The 23,822-nt window shown below is 35.6% G+C and overlaps 5 protein-coding genes and 1 long non-coding RNA gene across 7 annotated transcripts; 2 read left to right on the forward strand and 4 right to left on the reverse strand.

Moving 5' to 3' along the window:
* The first annotated feature begins 2,619 nt into the window (after positions 1-2,619).
* On the forward strand, positions 2,620-4,442 carry LOC130500719 (uncharacterized). Its single transcript, XM_056995676.1, has 5 exons — positions 2,620-3,223; positions 3,299-3,335; positions 3,472-3,708; positions 3,781-3,828; positions 3,913-4,442. The coding sequence occupies exons 1-5, from the start codon at positions 2,922-2,924 to the stop codon at positions 4,171-4,173; spliced, it is 885 nt and encodes a 294-aa protein (XP_056851656.1). The 5' UTR covers positions 2,620-2,921; the 3' UTR covers positions 4,174-4,442.
* On the reverse strand, positions 4,433-7,193 carry LOC130500718 (calmodulin-binding protein 60 F-like). The gene is made up of 7 exons (XM_056995674.1): positions 6,749-7,193; positions 6,514-6,589; positions 6,376-6,434; positions 5,800-6,287; positions 5,562-5,722; positions 5,284-5,493; positions 4,433-5,206 (listed from the first exon to the last, which is right to left on the reverse strand). Exons 1-7 carry the CDS (start codon positions 6,847-6,849, stop codon positions 4,637-4,639), a joined length of 1,665 nt encoding a protein of 554 aa, XP_056851654.1. The 5' UTR covers positions 6,850-7,193; the 3' UTR covers positions 4,433-4,636.
* A 337-nt stretch (positions 7,194-7,530) lies between these two features.
* On the reverse strand, positions 7,531-8,934 carry LOC130500720 (uncharacterized). The gene is made up of 3 exons (XM_056995677.1): positions 8,543-8,934; positions 8,360-8,383; positions 7,531-8,051 (listed from the first exon to the last, which is right to left on the reverse strand). The coding sequence occupies exons 1-3, from the start codon at positions 8,733-8,735 to the stop codon at positions 7,750-7,752; spliced, it is 519 nt and encodes a 172-aa protein (XP_056851657.1). The 5' UTR covers positions 8,736-8,934; the 3' UTR covers positions 7,531-7,749.
* A 1,795-nt stretch (positions 8,935-10,729) lies between these two features.
* LOC108828455 (uncharacterized) lies at positions 10,730-13,413 on the reverse strand. Its single transcript, XM_018602163.2, has 9 exons — positions 13,042-13,413; positions 12,668-12,751; positions 12,506-12,540; positions 12,322-12,424; positions 12,129-12,214; positions 11,872-11,983; positions 11,650-11,762; positions 11,513-11,561; positions 10,730-11,433 (listed from the first exon to the last, which is right to left on the reverse strand). The coding sequence occupies exons 1-9, from the start codon at positions 13,237-13,239 to the stop codon at positions 11,356-11,358; spliced, it is 858 nt and encodes a 285-aa protein (XP_018457665.2). The 5' UTR covers positions 13,240-13,413; the 3' UTR covers positions 10,730-11,355.
* A 1,416-nt stretch (positions 13,414-14,829) lies between these two features.
* On the forward strand, positions 14,830-17,419 carry LOC108834008 (transcription factor LRL2). Its single transcript, XM_056995689.1, has 5 exons — positions 14,830-15,367; positions 15,496-15,561; positions 15,918-15,983; positions 16,267-16,323; positions 16,869-17,419. The coding sequence occupies exons 1-5, from the start codon at positions 14,894-14,896 to the stop codon at positions 17,187-17,189; spliced, it is 984 nt and encodes a 327-aa protein (XP_056851669.1). The 5' UTR covers positions 14,830-14,893; the 3' UTR covers positions 17,190-17,419.
* Positions 17,420-17,961: 542 nt separating this feature from the next.
* LOC108833787 (uncharacterized) lies at positions 17,962-21,549 on the reverse strand. 2 transcript variants are annotated; one of them, XR_001946757.2, is made up of 4 exons: positions 20,677-21,549; positions 20,377-20,512; positions 20,173-20,231; positions 17,962-18,464 (listed from the first exon to the last, which is right to left on the reverse strand). It is a non-coding gene; the product is annotated as an uncharacterized LOC108833787 (long non-coding RNA). The 2 variants fall into 2 exon arrangements; XR_001946755.2 differs by having other exon boundaries at positions 17,963-18,464; positions 20,377-21,542.
* Positions 21,550-23,822: the final 2,273 nt, after the last annotated feature.

Consider the following 23,822-nt stretch of genomic DNA (forward strand, 5'->3'; position numbering starts at 1 on the left):
TGGATTGTTGATTTGATGATTAATTAGGATTAAGTTTCTAAGAGTTCAAACTTCCACACAAAACTCTCATGCCTTTGTTGACTGACAGTGACTCGAGACACTTTTCTCTCTTTTGGTCCAAGCACAATGTTTTAAAAGCTGAACATGCAAATGTATAAGGGTTTGATTGACAAGAAAAAACTAAAGCAGTACAATTTCACGTATCCAATGTATATTATTTTTAATCATGTGGTCGAAGGTAACACACAGTTCACAAGTGAGGACACAACGTCTCTAGATTAAAATCTATAAAAAAAATGATGTAAGATATAGTTACAAACAAAAACACAGATTTAAACCATTTTAGACCAAGCCAGGTACGTATTAGATATGCTTCAGAGATCATACACGATATGCAAAATCTAATCTATTAAAACTGAAGTACAAATTAGAATTAACCCTTAGTTTTCCTAAATAATTACAAGTCTATGCCACTAGATTTTTTATCATTTAATTATATTTCTAAAGTATCCAAATTTAATTTTCTTATTTGAACTGAGTTATTTTAACAGATTTTTTGTCTAATGTATCAAAATTATTTAAACTAAGATTATGGAATCTTACCAAATATCTAAACTGATATTTTTTTAAACGTGATTATAAAAATATCTAACTGATATTTTTTAAACGTGATTGAAAAAATCGTTTTTAACCAAATATTCTAAGAATAGACTTCCATATTCTCATTGTTCACTAAATTACTTTCCAATATATTAAGAAAAAATTACATGTTAAATATTAGGTAAATATTAATTTGTTTTCCTAAATTAAATTTGATTTAAATACACTTCATTCACTTTTCCATTAAATCAATGTCAAAAATATATATTTTTATCAGCTTAAAAAAGTATTTTTTATTGGACAAACAATTAATAGAAATTATAATATCAACTCTTCATTTAAAAAATCTGAACGAGAAAGTATCACCAAATTTGAACCAAAACTGGATAAATATCCAAGCGGATTTATATTATTCAAATTTATATGTTATATTATTTTTATATGTTATATTATTTTTATTTTTAGATTTAGGAATAGTTAAAGTATATAAATATTTTTAAAATTCAAAAACAATTTAAACAGGTTATCCAAACCTGTAAAGATCCGAATTAAACCGGGACCAAAATTTATAAACAATCGAATACAGCTGGAATCTTTAAACTCAAAAAACTCAAATCTGAATAGATTTTAATCCAATTCGAGTGAGTATCCAAATATCAACCTTTAACATAGTCAATGTGAAACGATCAAATATAATAAGATGTAGTATAAATAAAAAAAAAAAGAAAATTAGTACCCGTGCGGGCGCACGGGTCAAGATCTAGTTAATGATTAAATGTAGGACAACCTATCACTAGCTAGCATTTTACTTTTTTTTAGTAGGTTAGCATATTTACATTGCTTCACAAGACCTCTTAGGTGGATGAGTAAGATTCCTTTGCAGTAAAAAAAGTTATCTATGACTATGAGGAACGGCTGCAAGAGAGAGTTTAACTGATATACCTCGAACTGTCCCCAATTCAGGCCATTGCCCAATTATAAGTTATAACCACATCATTTTGTGTAATTTATTTGTATCATTAGTTTACACAATTTGCTATAGTAATTTCTTGGTCAAACTGGGCAATGGCCTGAATTGTCAGAAATTGAGTTGTCCAAACTGGAAATGTCTCCTTTCATATTTTGTTTTTATTGCACCTTAAAACAAAACAAAATATTGGGACAAGAAACTGTAAACTGAAAATGTGACAAAATGAAAAGAGAAAAACAGTAGTGATTAAAGTTAATCTAGGAAGAGAAGAAGAAAAGAAAAATAGCGAGGAATGTCTGACTCTCTGACAGCAATTCCATTAAAGGCCTTTAACTTGCAGCCTTTGACCAAATCCTAGCCCTTCAATCTTATGTGTATCTCTGCTTTCAAGACACAAGGCGCAAACAAAATAAACATGTGTAAAATTTGTTTAAAAATCAAGTACGAAAAATGATCATTACAAATGGTAAATCTAAATTCCCAGCACAAGTAGAATCAAATGAAATAAACATGTCTAGTTTTTGTTATGATAAAAGTTCAATGAATTTGACTAAAAATTCAATGCAAAAAGAGGCGTAACTAAAATGTGGAAAATGGAAATCAGGCTGCTGACAACATTTATACAGGTTGCATTAAATTTGATTTTAATCATATGAGAAAATTAAAACATGCTGTATTATTCAAGCAAAACATAAAGTATTTTAAATATTTTCGTTTGCAATACTTAGTAATCACAAATGAACATTCAACTTGTACCTTCATGATGAACATAAGCTACCTTTAACTTCTTATGCAATCCAAAAGAGATTTACAGTCTACGACCAAAATTAGTTATAACAAACACGCAAAAGAAGATACAACTTGTAATTAAATATTGATTAACATTAGGCTAAAGATGAGCGTATGTTAGAAAATGCTTACGTCAAAGACTATTACTCCTTTGAATTTCTAATAGCCTAATTTGTTTTTAAGACCTAAGATTAAATGCATAGATAATAGTTAACACCACTTTAACAGAAAACGAAGAGGTGTCTATAAGAAGTTAGGTTTCATATTGATACAACTCATCATCTTCTTTACCCCGCCAAGATCGGTTCCTATCCTTCTCTCCTCCACCACCCTCTCTCCATTTTCTTCCCTCTGTTTTACCTCTCTCTCTCTAGAAGTTTTAACACAAACAAACTCACTAAAAACAACGAAACCATAACAACAACAACAATATTTTATTTTTATTTTTATTTTTAGACATAGAGAGAAGGAGGTTTTGGGTTTGTGTTTTTTCTCCTTCTCTTCATTCAAACTTCTCTTCGTTTTCTTTTTTTATTAAATTCTTTTGTGGGATCTTGATGAGATGGGTAACGTGACATCAAATGTGGCGGCCAAGTTCGCCTTCTTCCCGCCAGATCCGGCAACATACAGAGTAACAGAGGATGAGGAGACAGGGAAACTGGTCTTCTCCGGAGTCTCTCCCGACCTGAACATGGAAGTCCATCAGCTCAGCACCAAGTCCGGTAACAAAGTTGTTGCCACGTTCTGGAGACACCCTTTTGCGAGATTCACGCTTCTATATTCTCATGGCAACGCAGCTGATCTTGGCCAGATGGTTGAGCTCTTCATCGAGCTCCGTGCTCATCTTCGCGTCAACATCATGAGGTAAATTAAAATAATACACATCACAAAATCTTAAAAACTTTTGTTTGTTTTACATATATATATTTTTTGAAACAGTTATGATTATTCAGGCTATGGAGCTTCAACAGGAAAGGTAAAAAAAAAACAGAGAGAAATCATTTTAATTTTCAAAAGCTTTATGTGATTTTTTTTTGGCAAAAAGCTTTTTGTGATTTTTAATATGTTTGTTTGTGTGTTCTGATTTAAATTTTGGTTCTCTGGTGGTGTAGCCGTCTGAGTTCAACACATACTATGACATTGAGGCAGTGTACAACTGCTTGAGAAGCGATTATGGGATCAAGCAAGAGGAGGTGATTCTGTACGGACAGTCTGTTGGAAGTGGGCCAACGCTGCACATGGCTTCAAGGTTGAAGAGGCTGAGAGGAGTTGTTCTTCACAGCGCCATTCTCTCTGGCATTAGAGTCTTGTATCCTGTCAAGATGACGCTCTGGTTCGATATCTTCAAGGTAAAGTATAAAACATTAAGACATAATATATTATACTCTGGTCAGGTCTCATCATCTTACTTTATATTGCAGAACATAGACAAGATTCGCCATGTCAACTCCAAAGTTCTCGTCATACATGTATGTACACTTTTATTAATCAACTGTAGATTTTGTCTTTGTTTCATTCTATTAATAATACGTGCTTGATTGATTCACCTGCAGGGTACAAAGGATGATATAGTGGATTTGTCCCACGGGAAGAGATTGTGGGAGCTGGCCAAGGAGAAGTATGATCCGTTATGGGTGAAAGGAGGAGGTCATTGCAACCTGGAGACGTATCCTGAGTACATTAAACACCTGCGCAAGTTCATAAACGCAATGGAGAAACTATCTCTAACCAATCCACCACCAAAACAACCGACCAATGAGCCTAGTATCACCGAGGCTAAGCACAATCGGTGCTTGAGATTTCGGAAAAAGTAGGGATGTGTTTCTTCAGGTTAAGTAGCAGAATCAGAGGACAATTTGGGAGATTCCTTTATGTGCTTGCATAAGACATGTGTTTTGAACTGAGAACATTCAAGGAAAGCTTGAGGAGAGTCATTTCCTCATTGAGATCAAAACCAAATGCTAAAACACTGGTGGAACAAAGATATAATCTAGGGAGGTATTTACTGTAAAATTTAGCCATGTTCTTGAGTAAATTGCTCGATGTTCAATCTCCTGTACCAGAAAAATGTAATGTAGAATCAACTTTGAGATTTTTGTATAACATCATTACTTGTAGGAGAAGCTAACAGAGAACAAGATGTTTCCATGCCGAGACAAACAAGTATATACTACACAGAGTTACGTAACAAGCAAACAAATAAAAACATTACAATGCAAAGTTCCAACACTAGATTTGTCTTTTTTCACAAAGAGCTCCCATAGTATTTACAGTCCCTTAGTCAATCTCCACAATTTGAGGCCTCCTCTGTGCAGCTTTCTTGCGTATAAAGATACCCCATCTCAATGCAGCTTTAAGCTTAAGCCATCCCACCACAGCTTTCCCTGAGCCTCTGCCTCGTTCTCTCCCATAACCCTTATCAATCTGAGCTTCACACCGATCATTTAAACCGTAATAGGACTCATCAACATGAGTAAACCCGCCTGCTAACCCAAATGTCTTGAGCAGTTTCTGCATATCATCGGTCTCAAGCATCTCTGAACTCCTCACCCTAATTTCCTCTGTGAAAACATCTTCACGGTCTCCATTGTATGAGCCTGAAACTGAGGAACTCTCCATCAATGTGTAGTCTCCTAACTGATTGCGTGGCTGTTGCACAAACGGATGCTGTATCTGTTCCTGAGGAACCGCTGAGTAGCTATTATTCACATTCTGATGACACTGCAGAGTCTCCTGATGGTTCTGTGCCCTTTTTGCCTCTGGTAAACAATTCAACAGCTTACCGTCATACTCGACCGTTTTGTGCCAGTTCTCATAAGCAGCCTTCACCAGAATGTCTGCAGAAATCTGTTAAAAGAGTTGCAAAAGGCAGCTCAGATCTTACTGGGAATAAGAAGCCAAGTTTACAAGAGAGATGTCTTTACCTTTTGGTCATGATTAAGAGATTCAAGAGATAAGAAGTGGCCATTAGCAATCAAGCCTCGAAACTCATATATATGATTGAAGACAACTCCTGTGTTATGATGATGTGTCTGCTCTGTGTAATAAACGTAAAGCTTCCCACCCAATACGCAAGTCTTCGCATGCTCCACCGTGTTTTCCCACATTCTATTTGACATTCCACTCCCAAGTAACTGCAAAACACACACACCAAGATTAGAAAGCAAGACAGAAACAACTTCTTGTTTATGGATGCACATACGCTTCTTAGCTTCTGCGGTTCCTTCACAAGTATCCGAAGGAAGTCTTCAACAGTCATGATGTTAGATTTTACTAGCTTCTTGTGTAGTGCTCCATCTTTCGCTATTCTATCCAATCTCCAGACTTCATCATGTAAAGCTGGTGGATAATGTTTCTTGTATACTGCAAAAAAAAAGAACCAAGATTCAGATAAACAATAGCTTCTCTCCATTTCAATCCAAAGTATTTAAGGAACTCACGTTCTCCTCTATGATCTTTAACAGCAAAAGGCTCTGTCTTAGCTTCACGTATACGAAACCCTGATGCAGCCTTAACACCAAGCCTAAACTTTCTGCTCCTAATCCAGCTCGAGTTGTCGTTGAAAGTAAGTTCTCCTAGAGTTCCTACACCTTCCTTAAGTACCACATGCATGTGACCAGTCAAGATGGGACGTTTACCTTCCCGCTCTTTCACAACAAAGGTCTCAAAATGTTCTCTCGTCCAATCTACATCGTCTTCATCACTGAAGTCTCCATCTAACACGACAACATTCAGCTTTGCCATTGATTCTTCTCCTGTTTGAACTACGTTTCCAGTGTTCGCATCTATAAGAACCACGCGAATGGCTGAGCCCTGCTCTCCTTCGACTTTGCCTCCTGTGAATAAATGAGGAGGCATTCGTGTTCTGAAACGAATTTGAAGGTTTCTTCTTCCATCAACGCCTTGAATCTTCTTTGGTTCTTGAGATCTGAAAACACACAAATTGTTGTGAAGATCATGGAACCAACACCATTCCAAGCGAAAGAAAGAGATAGTAACATAACTAGAGAAACTACCTTGGAGTTGCTTTGGAGTTCTCCAACTTCGATAAGGCACGTTCCACCTCTTCACTGACCTGCCCATTGCACCACAACCATAATCAAGTTTAAAACTCCCACACGCTTCACAAGATTTGGAATAGAATATTAACTCACAATTCTGCGGAATAATGGTTCCAAAGACGAGCATAGCCTCTGCAGACTATCTACCTTGACAGCTTCCACGATGACACTGTAAACACAGTTCTTGGTTTTATAATACAATCTCTGAGCAAGATACTTAAATAAACATCTCTCCCAAAGGTTAATCAGTCCCAAAGGAGTTCATAAATAATAACGGCCAAAACAGTCTAAGTTACGATGCATGAAACACATGTAAAGTATGACTTACCTTGCCAAAGCTGGAAGCTTCTTCTGTCTCTTTGGTTCTGAGCCTTCTGACAAGTTATCTTGATTGTGTCCATGTCCTCTCTTCCTCATCGAATTTTCCATTTAAAGTAGGATAAGTTATCAATCTATGTGCCTAGAGAGACACGAATTTAATGCAATTCCCAACGTTGGAGAAAAGAGCACAAGTCTTAAACAGTAAGGAAGCTTCAGAGAAACGCAACAGAATAATAATAGGGCACAGAGATTAGTTGAATCTAGAACCAAAGTCGTAAAGCTATCCTTTCATTTTCTTTATGAATCTTTTATTTTACAACCCACATGGAGTGTACGAACCAAGATCTGTTTCTTTTAATGGTAGATCTAAAAGCTTTTATGGATCATGTCCCTTTGAATATTTAGAATAATGCAAGACAGAGTACTACTTTAATGGCCGACGCTAAAGGAACAGAAATAAAGAGACAGCTGTTTTTGTGAATGGAAAGAATATTGAAAACACGAAACCGCGTGATCATGTCAACCTGATTGAGTTTGACATCTCCACTTTTTTGTCTCTTCTCGGCTTTTGTCTTTGTTTACAAACTTTCAACGTTTCTTGACGTGTGAAAAAGTCTTTTAACTAACTAATGTCTCCAGTTTCAACGTTTCTTATTCCTCTTGACCTTAGCTTAAAGGCATAATATCAAAGACAGGCATCAAATCTAGCTGCAAAGCAATCGGATCAACTCACAGACTCTTCTGAACATGAAACATTAGATACAGAACGGATTTCTTAACTAACGAGAGAAGTGAAACAATTACATATTATATATTTGAATAGAAGTCAATACAAGGCCATAAGCCATTCTTTAGCTACATTCAGATCCAAAGGCAAAAACAAAAGACTACATATATGTAGAAACGTGGAAGATAAGGACTTTTCCTTGAGCTAAGTTGCGGGAAAAAAATCAGTTTCTCAGACACAAACACTTGAGGGGTAGACATGAGAAGGGGGGCAATCAGTTTTTACTCACCTTCCCAACCTGATTGGCGAGCTCTCTTCTCCCATAAAGCAGTGATCTTCCTCTCCTTGATCAACAAAGCTTCAGCTCTCTCCCTAGCTGACTCACAGATCTCAGTGGCGGCGTTGCATTTCTCAGCTTCCTTTTGGTACTGAGACGCAACTCTTTTAGCTTCTGCGAGGGTAACGTTCATATGACGGCTATGCTCATCAGCAACTGCTTCTTGCAGCTTCAGCTCCTCGGTCAGAAGGTCCACAAACTGCTTTTCCATTTCTTGTTTAAGCTCTGGATCATCACCTCCACAATCTGTTCATAAATACATGTCAGAGAGGGAACATAGGTCTTGACAGTAGAATACAAGAGCTATAGCTATACATTAAAAAAACAAGATAAGGAACATGTCCGCGTCTGACCACAGATACCTATAGGAGTTATACTGACAAAGTCTGTAATCAAGCTACAATTGAGACAATCAATGGCTACTAATTCATCAAAACTTCAGTTCTCAAAATAACTAGACTCACAGACCATGTTTACAACTTGACAGAACAGTAAAGGAAACACAGCACACGCATAGGAGCTAAACAAAACCAAGCTCAGAATCGAGATCTAACCTGTAACAGTGAGATTTGCAAGCCCTGTACAAAGAAAAACATCAACTTGTTAATACATATACAAGCTGAGATTAAGTAAGATCAAATCTAAAAAAGAAGCAGCTTGAGTGAAAGATCGAATCTTTAAACCAGAAAACAAAACCAGATCCAATGAAAAACGAGAAAGAGAGACATTAATTATACCAGGAGCAATCTCGAGGAGAGAGACAGGAGGCGGGCAATCACAGACACAAGGAGGACAAACAGAGCTCTTACGAGTGGATCCAACGAAACCCTTGTTGAATTTCCAATAAAGAGCAGGTCCACACACTACTAAAGCAGATACAACCGCGAAGATCACCAGACATCTCATGCAGTCTCCAGACCGACGCGCCATATCAACAAAAAAAAAAGCTCAATCGAGCGAATATCAGAGTGGAAGTGTGCAGCAACGATGGCGATTAGTGTGGAAAGCAGATTTAGAAACAGAGCTGATGAGTGTGAATATGGGCCAAACGCGAAGAGGAAGAAACTAAAACTAGAGAGGGAAAGCAGCTAAACGACAGCGTTTCAGTAGGTCCGGTCCAGATGTCGGTGGTGCGCTTCTCACGGTATCACTGTAACTGTTTTGTTTACGAATTTACGGTTTGACCTTTTGAATTCTATAATCTTTCTGAAAAAGGCGCTATACTTTTACTTACTAATTTATTGTTTTACCCCTTTGAATTCTATAATCTTAACAAAAGGGACTATACTTCCGTTAGTTACAAAATTACCCTTTATTGTAGCTTTTGTTGGTAATCAAAATCCAAATTCGAAGTAAAGTCATTTATTACTGGATATTAGTAGCTTTTAGTTTTTACTCATCACAACACTGAGACACACGACAATCCGACAAATGAACGATCCTTTTCCCTTATCTTGTCCCATAGCACTGTAATACTCGCTGATCTATTTCTCTATAATAGCAATTTCTTGCCTCCTCTGTTGTTTCAGCCACTCAGAATCGTCTTGTGTAGCAGCTATGAGATCTGTATGGTGAGCTCCTGCGTTTTCATAAACAATGTTTAAATCTCTTGTTTCTAACAGACGTGTGTAATGTTGCTACCAAATCTCTCTATATGCTCTTCTTCCAGACACTGGAAAAGCCTTCAACATCAACTCTTACTAGAGAAAAGAGAAAAAAAAAAATAAAGACATGGATCCTGCATTCCATTTGAGAATATAATGTTGTTACCAAATCTCTTCAACACCAGTTCTATTCTCTGCAAAAATAAAACAACAGACTCTGAGCTTGAAGTATTTTATCTTGAAAAGAAAAGAGATGAAACTAACCTGCCAAAGTAGCCTGGGCGTATGATCCAGACAGAACTGACTCCCATCAGCACAAACACCTTGACATACAATAATCTGCCAATCTATTTGTTCTTTATAAGATCCAGTTATACACAGTTTTGAAAACTGAGTTGTTGCATGTGACTGCTAAGAACAATAGTATCCAGAGAATGATCTTTTGATCCTTTAACTGAGAATGTCACTGAGAATATGATACCAGAAAGAACAACACATCCACATTTCAGATTTTGCATACACACTTGAGAATAAGACTACAACTAGATTTTCCAGGATGTACATTTAAGAATCGCATGGCTCTAAGCTATTTCATTACCAAACTAGAAACCAACTGAGAGTTACCAAGTTAGAAACCGACAGAGCGTTTTCTTTGTCTTAATTTAGACTGAAAATAAAGTAGTAACCGGCCAAGTTCTCACACACCGACAATAATTTTTAAAACAGAACACAATCGGTAATAAATACAATAAAAGTCAATCTGGCATAATTTGAATAAAGAATTAACTCCCCACAGAGTCAGATTATTGATCAAAACAGAGTTCCACTCATATCAGTGAGTTGCGCTGTAACAAAAACTATAATTGCATCTGACACCAAAAACTTTTCTCAAAATTAAGTTCTTTAATCTCTTGTTTCATTCATTCTCTCAGTTGAGAACAAAAGGATTTAGGCCCACAGTTAACGTTTTAAGCAACCAATAATGCTGTGAGAGCTTTCACAGTTGTTAAATTAGCTACAAAGATGATCAAGCTCCTTATTTCCTGTCTATGACGTTTTTTAATTGTCTCTTTTGAGTTAGAATCTGAAACCCTCGGTTGGCAACATTGTTCTAAAACACATGCATATGCACATTGCTTCACATTCATGTAATTTTCTATGATAGATATAGAAGAAAACGCTATTTGGAAATATAATAGCTGAATATGATCTCTTGAAGATAATAGCTAACTCCATTTTGTTTGTGGTACTGTAACCAAGATGAGATGATAAAACATTATAATAAATTAAAAAAAAAAAGCTCTTTGCATGTGACAGAGGAGGACTCAGATTCGCCTTTTCTCAGACATATTAGAGGGTAAAACTCTTCCGCAATGGCTGCTATTATAGCCCCGCCATGTAAAAGAGTGTTACCACCACACAGTCTGGTCTATTGACTTCTTAAAGAATCATCATAGTCTCCCAAGAAGAAGAAGAAGAAGAGTGAAACCTTATATAAAAAAAAAAAGAAAAAGAAAAAGAATCCAAGGAAGGAATGATGTGAAAGCGAGGAAGACAGAGTAGTGGTGATGGCCATGGAGAATATTATTTTAAATGATTCATCCACCACTTGTAAAAGTGGCTCATCAAGAAAGATTTGAAATCATCGGCGTCCGCTTCCACCGGAGGAAAACGACGGCGAGGCCACATACAGCCGCCATGTCGAGACCCTCCAGGAGCAGAACCTCATACTTAAACTAATGAGTCTGCAAAAACCCTAACGGTCACTCCTTTTATACTACTTTTTCTAGCTTGCAATTTCCAGTTTCACCCTCAGACTATTGACCTGAGACTCTGAACGGTGAAAGGGTATTCCGGTCACTAGAGGAAGAATAAAGAATGCTGGTGCTTTACAGAGTTTACAACAATGGAGAGGGTAAAAGACACATAAGAGTATGAAAAAAAACTTAGATGGACTCTTTGCCCTTCTGCTTAATGATTCTTGTGTCTATGACTTGTCCTGATAAGTTGATAGTATAAGTAACCTGTGTTTTATGATAAACAAATTATTGCACTTTTTTGTGAAGAAGACATATCATAACAAGAGAAAAAAAAAGTACTTACAAACTCTGAGAAGCTAACTCTGTGAAGAAGAAACCCATCTTCCACTTCCCTGGCAGTTATACATTTGTATCAGAGATATTGAGATTGAGCTGTCCACATGTTTAAATGATTAATAATGTCATAAGAGATGTTGTTACCTCTTACTATCATTAGTTGAACCTTGGTTCTCTGATTTATTGGGAACCATAATGCAAGTGAAGCTATCTTCGTTGGCTCCGATGGTACAGCCCTTTTCGCTTATATACATGTTCTTGATTCATCAAAGTTAAATCGTCTCAGATATTTGTCCATTACATTCGTATTAGATGCAGAGAGAGATAACAACTATTGGGAATGCGATGGGATGTTCAGTGTCTTACCACTCCATATTTGATGGTGATTTGTTGAAATGTCTTTGCAACTCTCTTGCCTTCCTCCGGACCATTACTTAGTGTATGGGCGAATAACGGGTCTGCTCCGACCACAATGCGCCTGTATCAAGAACGACTATAGAATGTTGTTTCATCTATAAAGAAAATTAGGTAAGCCAACTAACAACAGAAGAGCTTTGATGCGGTATTGCCACATGTTCATGAGAGAGATGAAGAGAGTCTATGAGCAAGAGTAGCAGACTTACCAGTCTCCATCTGCTGCTTTTAGAATCTTTGTAAGTTCTTTTAATTGGCTGATCATCGACCCATTCAATGCTCCACTCATCATTTGCTTGAATTGCAGTCAGAAGATGGAATTATTATGTCAGTCAAAAAAGAAACAATGAAACAGAAGAAAACTCTTATCTAATGAATTCACATAAAACAAGCTGATTCTACCTTCTGTAACGAGCCAGTGTCTAGGAAAACAACATCCAAGGATCCACCAAAAGGCAATCTTATTTGCTCTCTGAAACTCCCAGATCCTTTCTTCATAGTGTACCTAAATTCGCATCGCACTTGATCAGTCTTGTTGTTGAATTAAGTTAGCTGAAAGGATCTGTTTCCACAAGATCAAAATTACCATGGAAGTTTCAGTGAAGAGGAGACTCGAGTATCCTGCCAAAACACACCAACACACTCATCATTACTCTGAACAAAGGAGATGATCAGAAGAACCTTTTTTGTTGAGATCCACTAGAGTTCAAAGAAGCAAATAAGAAGATTAAGCTTTTGAGAGGCAGACATTTAGCAGGAGTAGATCTCCTTCTCCATGCTCACTTGTCCTCACCACAAATTTAGCCTTGTAAGTTTCCGCAACTCTCTCCATCTTCATCGATATCAAAACAGCAAAACAACATCAGTACAATAATCTCTTTATCTTCTACCAAGGAAACATACATAACATCCTTAAAATCAACTGCCTTGTAAAGGCCTAACTAGCAATACAAAGTGTGATCGACTAAAAAAAGACTCAATTTTTCAATCTGGAGAGGCTAGATATTATATAAAGAACCAAACTTTGTATACTAAAACCAATGCATTTGATAACTAAAAGAGATTTATTCACAGGTTCAACAGAAAACAGAACAACAGTGAAAGAAGTTTGGGAACACACACCAATCGGAGAAGACGAGTTTGACGGTGAAGAGGCCTGAATCCACCGGAGACGGAGATGAAATGGAGATCTAGAGCTCCGGCATTGTCACCGTAGTTGCTTGATGACAAAGATTGGTGACCAAAATGCAGAGACGCATAGACGATGAGACAGAGCGATAATTGGATGAAGATTGTGCAGGCCCATGACGATTGCTTCATCCCTTACGCAGACAAACAATAGTCTTTGTCTGAAAAAAATGGCGAGATTCAAAAGAAAATGTGGTTGTAAGAAAATGATGAACATGTCATGTCATGTCGCTGACTCAATCGCCAACAATTATTTTCTTATTTGGGACAAAAAAATTAAATATAACAAGATGAGATCGCATCGTACACGAAAGATTCGTGGATGAACATGAGTGGTATAATACTAGTAGTACCCTTTGAATTGTCACACGACAAGTTTGCAGTTGCTTTCGTTTTTAAGTCTCTCCTTTTAAAAACACTCGCATACTAAGCAGGCCCAATTATGTTGCAAATTTTTCGTTTGGCCCAATTATGTTGCAAATTTTTCGTTTAGCCCAATAAGAGTTCGGGCCCAGCGTCTATATGCATTTAGCGAGACGCTCATTCATAAACAGCTGCTTTTCGTATCCATGTGACAAGTATTAATTAAGCAGAAAACCGAAATGTATAATGTGTATATGAGAATGTAGATCTATATATTTATATATGTTGTGTAGTACATCAATGCTTACCAATATTGCAATTAATGAAGGGGAAGTGTATTAAATTAAAGCCCATCTCTACCTCTTGTGAGTTTGTGCAAAACTCAGAATGTACCATGTGCTTAATCATGCATGCTTGTAATTATACTATACAGCTAAAATCTTAATGAAATCTTGTTCGATGTAGTCCTCTTTGAAAATTTTATATGGAATGAAAATCTAAAGATTTTTTTGTTCAAACTTTTTGATAATTTCATTAATTCCATTAACAAATGACAAAAATACCAGTGTTCTTCTTGAGAAAACCTTTTTTTAAAACAGTACAAACATACCAAATTATCTATGGAGTGGAGGGAGTTTACTAACCTTAAGAAAAGTTGTAAAAAATATTCGACTTAATATTATTGTACATGGATTATGACTGTGATCAACACTAGATTATAACTCTTATACATTCCAAGACAATAGACGGGACACTTAAATGACAATAGAATGTTAGGCTAATGGAAATGAAAACAAAATGGTTACATCTCTCATGCTGTACATCATTTGTATGGAAGAACACGAATATTTTAGGATTTGTTTATATACTTGATCATAGGATATGATGATGAAGGTGCTCGTGGGGATGATGATATATATACACTGTTCCCTTCTTGTTTAAGAGGCTCCCGAATTTCTCAAAATTAACGATGTCGATAGAAAACAACAGGTTCACTGGATGCATATATAAAACCATCTACTATAAGAAGTGTGATCTTCTGTTGATACTTATTCTAAAACACAAGTATCATCTATGGGGATAGCATGTTTGTGATCTTGGCGACAATTGGTAAACAGTAGAATCTCGAGATGAACCAGAGAGCTACATGATTATATGACTTTACGCATTTATGTTACATGTCTGAATTTAATATGTTTGAATATAGTTGTCATTCCCAAAAGTGTTATTCTGCTTTATTATCTTGAAGATGATATAACAAAAAATGTTAGCGTATGTTTTGACTCTTATGACCCTACAAACTTCAAATATTAACATCCTTATCCCTCCTTAAACACACCATAAAAGCCGTAAACCACCTCTACATGTTCAACAAACCCTCACTCAAATCGGAACATTGTTGAAGAAGAAGAAGCACAGAGACATGAACTCATCTCTTCTAACTCCTTCCTCTTCTTCTTCTTCTCCCCATCATCTCCAGTCTCCTGCAACGTTCGACCACGATGACTTCCTCCAAAACTTCTTCTCCTCCGCTCCTTGGCCTTCCTCCGTGCTCGAAGACGACGCTCCTCCCCCCACCTCCGAAACCGCCGTGACTAGCTTTCACCATCACGACGTTGATTCAAGAAACCAGATCACGATGATTCCTTTGTCTCACCACAATCCAAACGACGCCGTTGATGTTAACGCCCTCTATAGTGGCTTCTCCGCTGGATCGCTTCCTTTCCACTTCCCTCAGGGATCGGGGGGAGGAGTTATGAAACAAAGTCACACGCCAACTCAGTCGCAGGCGACGGCGTCAACCACCACCGGTGGTACGGGGGCGACGCCTCAGACTAAGCCTAAAGTCCGAGCTAGAAGAGGTCAAGCCACTGATCCTCACAGTATCGCCGAACGGGTTCGTTTTTTTTTTTTCTATTTTCCCTCATTATTCGTGTTCAGTTACCAAGAAAACTGTATGTAGCAAACTGTGCAATGTTATATGTTTGGGGTAATTATTTGAAATATTTTGAAACTATGGACCAGTTACGAAGAGAGAGAATAGCTGAAAGGATGAAATCTCTTCAAGAACTTGTCCCTAATGGCAACAAGGTAAATTGCATACATGATTTGATTTTAATCATTCCTTTATGTCCATGGTTAGTAAAGTTTAACTAATAAGGGATTCCAATCGAGTTGGTGTATACATTTCTTTAATATATATCATAAATTGAATAATGTGTTAATCATATGAATCACATTGATGATGTGTTTTAGTCTTGGAGTTCATAACTTGGACCACAAATGCTAGTAAATATATTACATAGAGCTTTGGACTTTTATACAATCAAATGATTAAACACTGATTAACTATTTTACTAGTTTTAGATTAAAATAACAAGTAGTAATAAACAGAGAGGATCTCTAGCTAACAAGTTTTTTTCTATTGTTAAAAAAATATTTAACAGACAGACAAAGCATCAATGCTCGATGAGATTATCGATTATGTCAAGTTCTTACAGCTCCAAGTCAAGGTGAATCTCTCTGTCTCTCTCAGAAAAATTAAAAACAAACGTAATAATTTTGTTGTTTACATAATAATGGAAGCTTCGTTATTGCTAAGTTTGACATTACAATATGTAATCGAGTATGGCCCTCTGCAACTAAAATTCCTTATGCTCCCTCTCCCTACTTTTGTAATTATTTATCTTTCGGGTGATTATTACTTGTAATTTCTCATATGTTTGTATATGTATAGTTAAGATGTAGAACGGTGAACTTAGTATAACCTTTTTTTAAAAAAATGTATATATGTAGGTACTAAGCATGAGTAGACTGGGAGGTGCTGCTTCTGTTTCTTCTCAAATCTCTGAGGTAATTCAACTATTTTTTTTATTTATTTTTAGTTCTAATCATACACTAATGTTGATTAGAAAAAAGAATCACAGACTAGATATAATTAGGTTTTCATTTAAGTCAAATCCTAGTATTTTTTGTTCTTCTTATGGTGAGTTATCATTTAAAGGGCATTTTATTATTCGCACGTTCGTATCATTTTCGTTACATGTGACGAAGATGACGAAATCAATAGAAACATAGAATGAGATTTAATCATTTATGTTACAGCTACCAGAAATAGATTTTTATATTATGACTGATTATGATGGAGGTTCTTGTTTTGGTTTAAAGAAGAAGACAAAGTTAAAAGTAGCTTTGGTTTCGACTTTCTAAGTTCTAACACAAATAAAAGTTTTCCAAAAAGAGTAAAAAACAAAACAACAAACTCAAAAAAATGCGAAGCACGCGTGCTGATTTTTCACCTATAAACCTTCGATTTTGACATCATAGCTTTAGGGTTTTGCTTTTCATGCTTTTTTCTACTGCCAAGAAATATAAATTTCACTTTATTAACTTTTCAGGATGCCGGTGGGTCCCAGGAAAACACTTCCGGCGAGAATCAGACGGCGGCGAAAATGACGGAGCACCAAGTGGCCAAGCTAATGGAAGAGGACATGGGATCGGCCATGCAGTACCTACAAGGCAAAGGTCTATGCCTCATGCCCATATCCTTAGCCACCACCATCTCAACCGCTACTTGTCCTTCTCGTAATCCTCTGGTCTCAGCCGTTAAAGAAGCCGGCGTTCTTTTGTCTCCTAACACAGCTACTACACCAGCCGTTGACGTTAAAGGTGCCTCGGTGATTACCGTTAAAGACGCTTCATCAGTTTCCACGCCGTGATAACGGCAGTTTGAATCTAACTTTCCTTTTTTCGGGAGTTAGGCTGAGTGGGAAACAGAGTCAATGAAAAGTGGGGTTGGTGGTTTTGGTCTAAGTCTAGAGAGAATAAGGGTTGCGTCTTGGAATACAACACCGTATTTGCGTTCACTTTGTTTCTGTCTTTTACCTACTACAGACCACTATCAATGTTATTTTGTATTAATCTAATATCTGCAATGGTTTTTGGTTTATAAACTTACATACCATCTAATCCAGTGGAATGATCTATGAAGTATAATCAAACTGAAAGGAAATCATGTGGATACGTAGTATAGTCCTATATTGCATTGGTATGTCTTTCGCACTAAAAAAAAAACTGATTCCATCTAGCAAAATGTCAATGATAATCATTTAGGCCAAAATAGCTCGAAAATCGGACCACAAGTTTGAAAAGTAGTATATATTTATAGAGTAACCTAAGACTCAGCTAGTTATTGTATTCTGTAAAACAAATTAGTCTGATAACAAAATCTTATCTCTTTATATTATGATGCATGACCATTGACTTCGTGTTTCAGAAAAAAAAATTGAGCTAAAAGCAAATGAGAAAAGGAATATCACGGCGAAGTTTGGAAGTATTAGGCTTAAAAGAAAAGAAGTGTGGGACACAGTTTGATCTAATGAGTGGGTGGCTACTAACTCCACACTACACACATTCCTTTGTGATTTTCTAACAACAATATTGATTTGATATTACAGTTTGATTGTAACAAGAGTCAAAATTAAATTACTCCGGCCTCCAAGAAGTTTTTTTTTCACTTTGTTGATCTTATTAAACAAAACCCTCAAAGAAGTTTATCATTCACTTTGTCAATTACCTTTAGTTGGTGCAGATATTACAAGCAACACAATCAAAACATATAATCCAAAAAATTGGCCAAGTAGCCTAAATATGGGTCGACTACTCCGCATTGTATCTACCCGGTTTAAGATGAATCCGTTCTTTTAAGCCAGCATACAGATTCACCATCTAGTTTGATTGTTATTTGATCAGTTCAACAACTAATCTCTCGATTAAAAGATCCGTAAAAGAAATTCACAAATCCACAATTCTCTATAAGAGTAACTTTCGGGAAAAGGGAAAAACAAACAATAACATTACCAAATAATCATAATAAACTCACACATGTTGCTGTGAACATGAGCAGGATCGAACCTTTAGCTGTTTCTGAAAATTGGACCGCTGATGAAGCACTCTTATTGATAGAATTCAGGGTATCATCTTTACACCATAATCTAAGAAAAGACGACACATATCTTGTTATATGTAAAAGACGATAAATCTAAGCATTAATATGCAAACAAAACTTAGCTCACACAAGAACATATTTAAGATAACAGTTTAGCTACCCCTTTGAATCTGTTATTTCAAGGAATGAATTAGACTATTAGAGCAAACAAAAGAAATGGTTTAGCTTTGTGGACCTAGGGCAAAACAAAATACCACGAAAAAACTATGATAAGACGAATAATCTACTTTTCCTCAATCCTGTACGACTCTAGTCAGATGGTAAATCCAAATTAAACAAGGTAGCAATACATTAGACCAGTTGCTAACTAATCTATTACGGGCTATTTAAGTCACCATAAAAGATGATTTAACTGAGTTCATCATAGACGATTGTTAGCAGAGTTCAATTTAACATCCGTATTCTTTCCAATTTGTTAATGTGCTTCTGAAGCAAACAGGAGACAACAATTTTGAAGAGCATGACACACACTTTTCGATTGACACATTCGACATGAACCAAGTTCCTAACAAAAAAAGGTGCAGAGAAGAAGTCCACTAATACCTCAGAGTTGTTCTCTATACTTATATCATATGCGGATATGCAACAAAGAATTAATCAGAATCTATAGCTTAGTTGGTGATGCAACAAAAGGAGAACAACGTAGCCTTCGAAATCAGATGGTTGATTAATTCCGCCTCTACATTTCAATCCCTCGCTATGAAAACATGATACTCTAAATCGAAACAAGATACATTTAGATGGTTCCCGAACAGAATCATGTCTTTATCCTATTCACAGAACCTGACGTTTAAAGATTATTTGAACTCACTGATTGAATTACTTCAAGAAAAAATAACTGAATATAAGCCAATGAAGATCAGCAGAAAAAACACGGTTAACACAATAGCCTAAACCAACACAAGTATATGAATTTCTAACGTCTGCCTTATATATAGATCATATTATATATGCATGACTACCCAGGCTCAGGAAAAGAAACTGGAGATAACACTTGATGTACAGGGAAAAGCTATGCCTAGCCACTCGTTATCGGTTTTGAACTACATTTACTGATCTCAAGGGGAAGCACTTAAGACACTAGAATAGGTTATTAACCAGATTTACAATTATATTTCATCACACAACACAAGATCTTTTAATAAGAATTGTGAATATGATTACAATAAACCCGGTTACATATATTCATGGAAACAAAACACACCACTGCTGCTTAAACCCATTACTATATTGCATTCGTAACTATAGCTAGACAAAATAATTGCAAAACCATGCATATAGATGACAAAAGAAACGTTTCCCATCCAGAACAATCTTGCACAACAAAGCTAAAGATCAAACCAGCGAGCATTAAAATTTGATGAGACATAGTCAATCAAGCAACGTAAGATCAATCATTTCAGAAGATAAAAACATAGCTTTAACATTGTCGTCATCTCCACAATTTTCTATTTCACGACTTCAACTATCGATTTCAAGTTGACGCATTAACAATTTGTTTCAGTATAGAATAACATATAACTTCTTTTTATACCATATAAAATAGCAATTTCAATAGAAAACAACATTTTGGCTTGGAAAAAACCGAAAACCAAGCTAATAAATCGAATTCCTAGCAAATTAGAAGCAAAAGTGAAGAAAACTTTGAATAACAAAAGATATATAATAGAAAAGCTTTAGGTATAGGGTTCAACCTTCTTATATTTGATCTCAACTTGCAGAGTAGTCAATTTAAGCGAATCTCCTTCACCTACTGCTGGATCACATTCCAAGATGGACTTCAATACACTAATTAATAAAAGTATTAATCCGTACAAACCTAACACCAAAAAGGAAATTATAGAGAAAAGACATTTTAAGAGCAAACAGCTAGATTCAGTGTTTCCTGACCGACTTACTCATTAGAAAAGTTCCCACTCCCATTGAAACGGCACAGAACTAGTGTCTACACATGAAATAGAACTGAAAAGAGATCACTATTCCATCATTTATGGCTCTTGGTGAAACCTGAAAGCCACATCTGGCTTCTAAAAACTGAAAAGTAAAATGTAAGGAGAAAAACAGTTGCATCATTAGAGAATTTCAACATGCAGAAACTTTAACAAACCAAAAAGGAAAAAACACAGATTACATCCCAATAATTAAAGAAAAAAAGACAATCAATAAACAGTTAATTAATCTTTGAGAAGAATGTGTACCGGTGGGGGTTCATGATCATCAAAACTCGCGCATTTCCTAGATCCACTAAAAGAAAACAAACATAATATATAGCACACTTAAAGTTTTATCTCTATGATAAACCCAAATATAAAAATCTGAGCTTTTCTCAACCAAACTTGCTTAAGAACAAACATTCCTAAGCGTAAGCAAGCACCCATTTCAACACCAATACAAAAAGAAATAGGAAAAGACATATAATTTCTACACATAACGAAATGATAATGAAAGGGGGCATCAGTCTTATCCACATGACCAGCCAAGTGCACAACAAAAAAGATGATAAGAAGGTAACTGGTATGTAGATGATAGGAGGTTCAACAAATTTGAGAGAGAAGAAAGAGAGAGAAAGCGAGAAGTCAGGCAACTGACAGAAAGAGCCGTGAGCACGCACACGCAAAGTTATAGAGACATAACAGTGCCTGCATGTGCTCACTCTCTTCTGTCAGTTTTTCTCTGTTGCATTTCTACAATCACCTCCTTCTCTATCTTTTTACAACTTAATTCAATAAACCACTTGGATTTTCTGTGCAAACCTCTTATTCTCCCTCCCCATTCTCACAGATCTCTCCAAACCCTAATGATTTTCACGAAAGAACCCTAAATTCAATCGTCTTTCGATTTTCAGAGATCTCGCTATTGGATGAGTATTTCTTCTTCTTTTTTGAATAGACTCTAATGGCTACACAGTCAGTATATAAAGAGATGGAGAGGGAAGAAAGGTCGAACGAGAGAAGTGAGAGAAAGGGTTCCAAACCAGCGGAGATTGTGGTTTTTTCTTTCACTTTCTTAACTTTTTTTGTTTGTTTTGTGTCCATTCTTTGTTAAGAGATTTTTAGAGGTTTTCAGACACGTGTTCTATAGTAATTGGATAGGAGAGCACACCTGGTGGGTCAAATCTGCAAACAGACTGGGGTCTTCAATTTAAACCGGCTTTCCAAAGGTGGCGCGTATGTAACACAGCCGGCGAAAAAGTCGTATGTGTGTGACTATTTTGTCCAATGAATTCTTTTGTCAGACCTAACTTTTCCTCTTTCTATTAATTTGATGAATTCAACCTTTGTTTGTATATTGAAGAGACCTAATTTGTTTTTGGTGAATATTTGTTCGAGTTAAAATCACTTTCGAAAACTAAAACTGTAGAAGCTTATGTTTTAGTTTACACAGTATGTTAAAGCCATTGTTCGATTCACTCAAATAACGCTATTCAACATTTGAAAAAAATCGGTTGCTTACTTTTTTTTTTTTGGGTGCAACGGTTGCTTACTTATTACAACCTACAATCACCAAGTCATAAAAGCCATCTATCTTATTAAAACAGAAACATTCTGTTGGACCTAACATTTATTTTGTAAGTTTTTAAATTAAATACACATTTATATTTTATAGTTAAACCTACATTAAATCACTAATGTTCCTTTCTTTATAGTACTATCCATGTTTCCAAACAATATACTTATTTCTTTATACTACTATCAATGTTTCCAAACAATATATTTTATATACTACTATCAACGTTCCCAAACAATACAATAATTAATCTTAGTTATTTTATATCCATCATTTTCTCTTTAAAATTTTGTAAAAACGTCATAATTTCATAAATTACAAAATAATAAACTTTGAAGTTGGATTATAAGATTACAAATTATGAAACTATTACAATTTCAATCAAATTATATTACATATCGGTCATCCATCAGTTCAATCGGTTAGTCTCGGGTTTTAGTGACTTTTTAATATGAATATTTTAAAAAACTAAATTGAATTGTTAGATCTCCGGATTAACCAGTATAATCACAATTGGGTTGAATTTAAAAACACTGATTTAAATGCAAAAATATTTTAAATACACACTCTTTAAAAGTTAACAAAATATTTGTTAAGTTATTAGTGAAATTTTTCATCGTAAAATATTCCGCGCTTCCAAATCGCGGGTCAAGATCTAGTTTTAATTATATCTGAACTGTCGAGAACTTTTTTGGAGAAGTAGATTATTTTTGAGTTTGGAAATGCAATCAGGGATTTAGGTTTGGACCTATGAAGACCTTTTTAGCTTTCAAAAAAAAAAAATCCGAATTACTAGTGCAGATGAACAGTATTCATTTTAATAAACATATTTCAAAAACCGAATCTGCATAAATATTTCACATATTAAAAAGTAAGAAAATAACTATTTGCTCTCAAATTGAAAAAAAAAACAACTCTATGGATAGAATTTCACATGATCATTCTCATTGTGATGGTTGGGAATTAGTACCACCAATTAAATCTTAATTCATACTGATAGAAAGCATATATTTCGTGAACGCCTTTTTTTCGGAGGGAAAAAAAATATAGAAAAGAAAATGAGGATACTATTTCAAGGAAAGCGAATTAAGAAAATAGAAAACAAAGTAAAAAACGAATAAGTCAGTTAGCCAAGTTTGAGAAGCTAGACAAATTTTCTGAAAATATTTGATTGGACTTACAATTGATCTCGATAGTTTATCGACTTGACCACCTTGGTTTTTAATTATTGAGTTAAACACCAAAAAGTTACAGGATGACATAATGTGATTACACAAAGCTCAGACAAAGGTATTTTAAAAGTTTTGTTCTTTTTTAATTGGGTCAGGTTTCAAATTTCCTTTTAGATGCTATTCATGATGAATCGTTTTTATTGTCTATTAAATAATAACGTCAGATAAACTGATGGTAGTGAAAAACACATCCACTAACTCAAAATTTAAAATTGAATATTTTAAACTGAAATTATTAATGGCATTGGTACATTGAACCAAGCTACTGAATTGGTTCGAGAGACGACTGACGATAAATAGTAAGATATCTCAGTCTTATCAGATCCTCTTGTCTTCCTCCTATTCAATTTTTAGATTGGTTCCCACAATTGTTATTGATATGATTAGTAAATCCAGAATCGGCCTAGGCTAGAAGTTAATAAAGCAGGGCTTCCGACCTTCATCTTAAATCTTCTTGTCTTCCTCCTATTCAACTTTTAGATTAGTTCCCCACAATGGTTAATTATTGATATGTTTTTGGACAACCAATCTGGTTAGTAAACCCATAGCCGGCATTGGCTAGAAGTCAATGAAGCATGGATTTCCGACCTTCATATTATTATTTA

Source organism: Raphanus sativus, unplaced genomic scaffold, assembly GCF_000801105.2.
Source record: "Raphanus sativus cultivar WK10039 unplaced genomic scaffold, ASM80110v3 Scaffold0021, whole genome shotgun sequence".
Classification (NCBI taxonomy): Eukaryota; Viridiplantae; Streptophyta; class Magnoliopsida; order Brassicales; family Brassicaceae; genus Raphanus; species Raphanus sativus.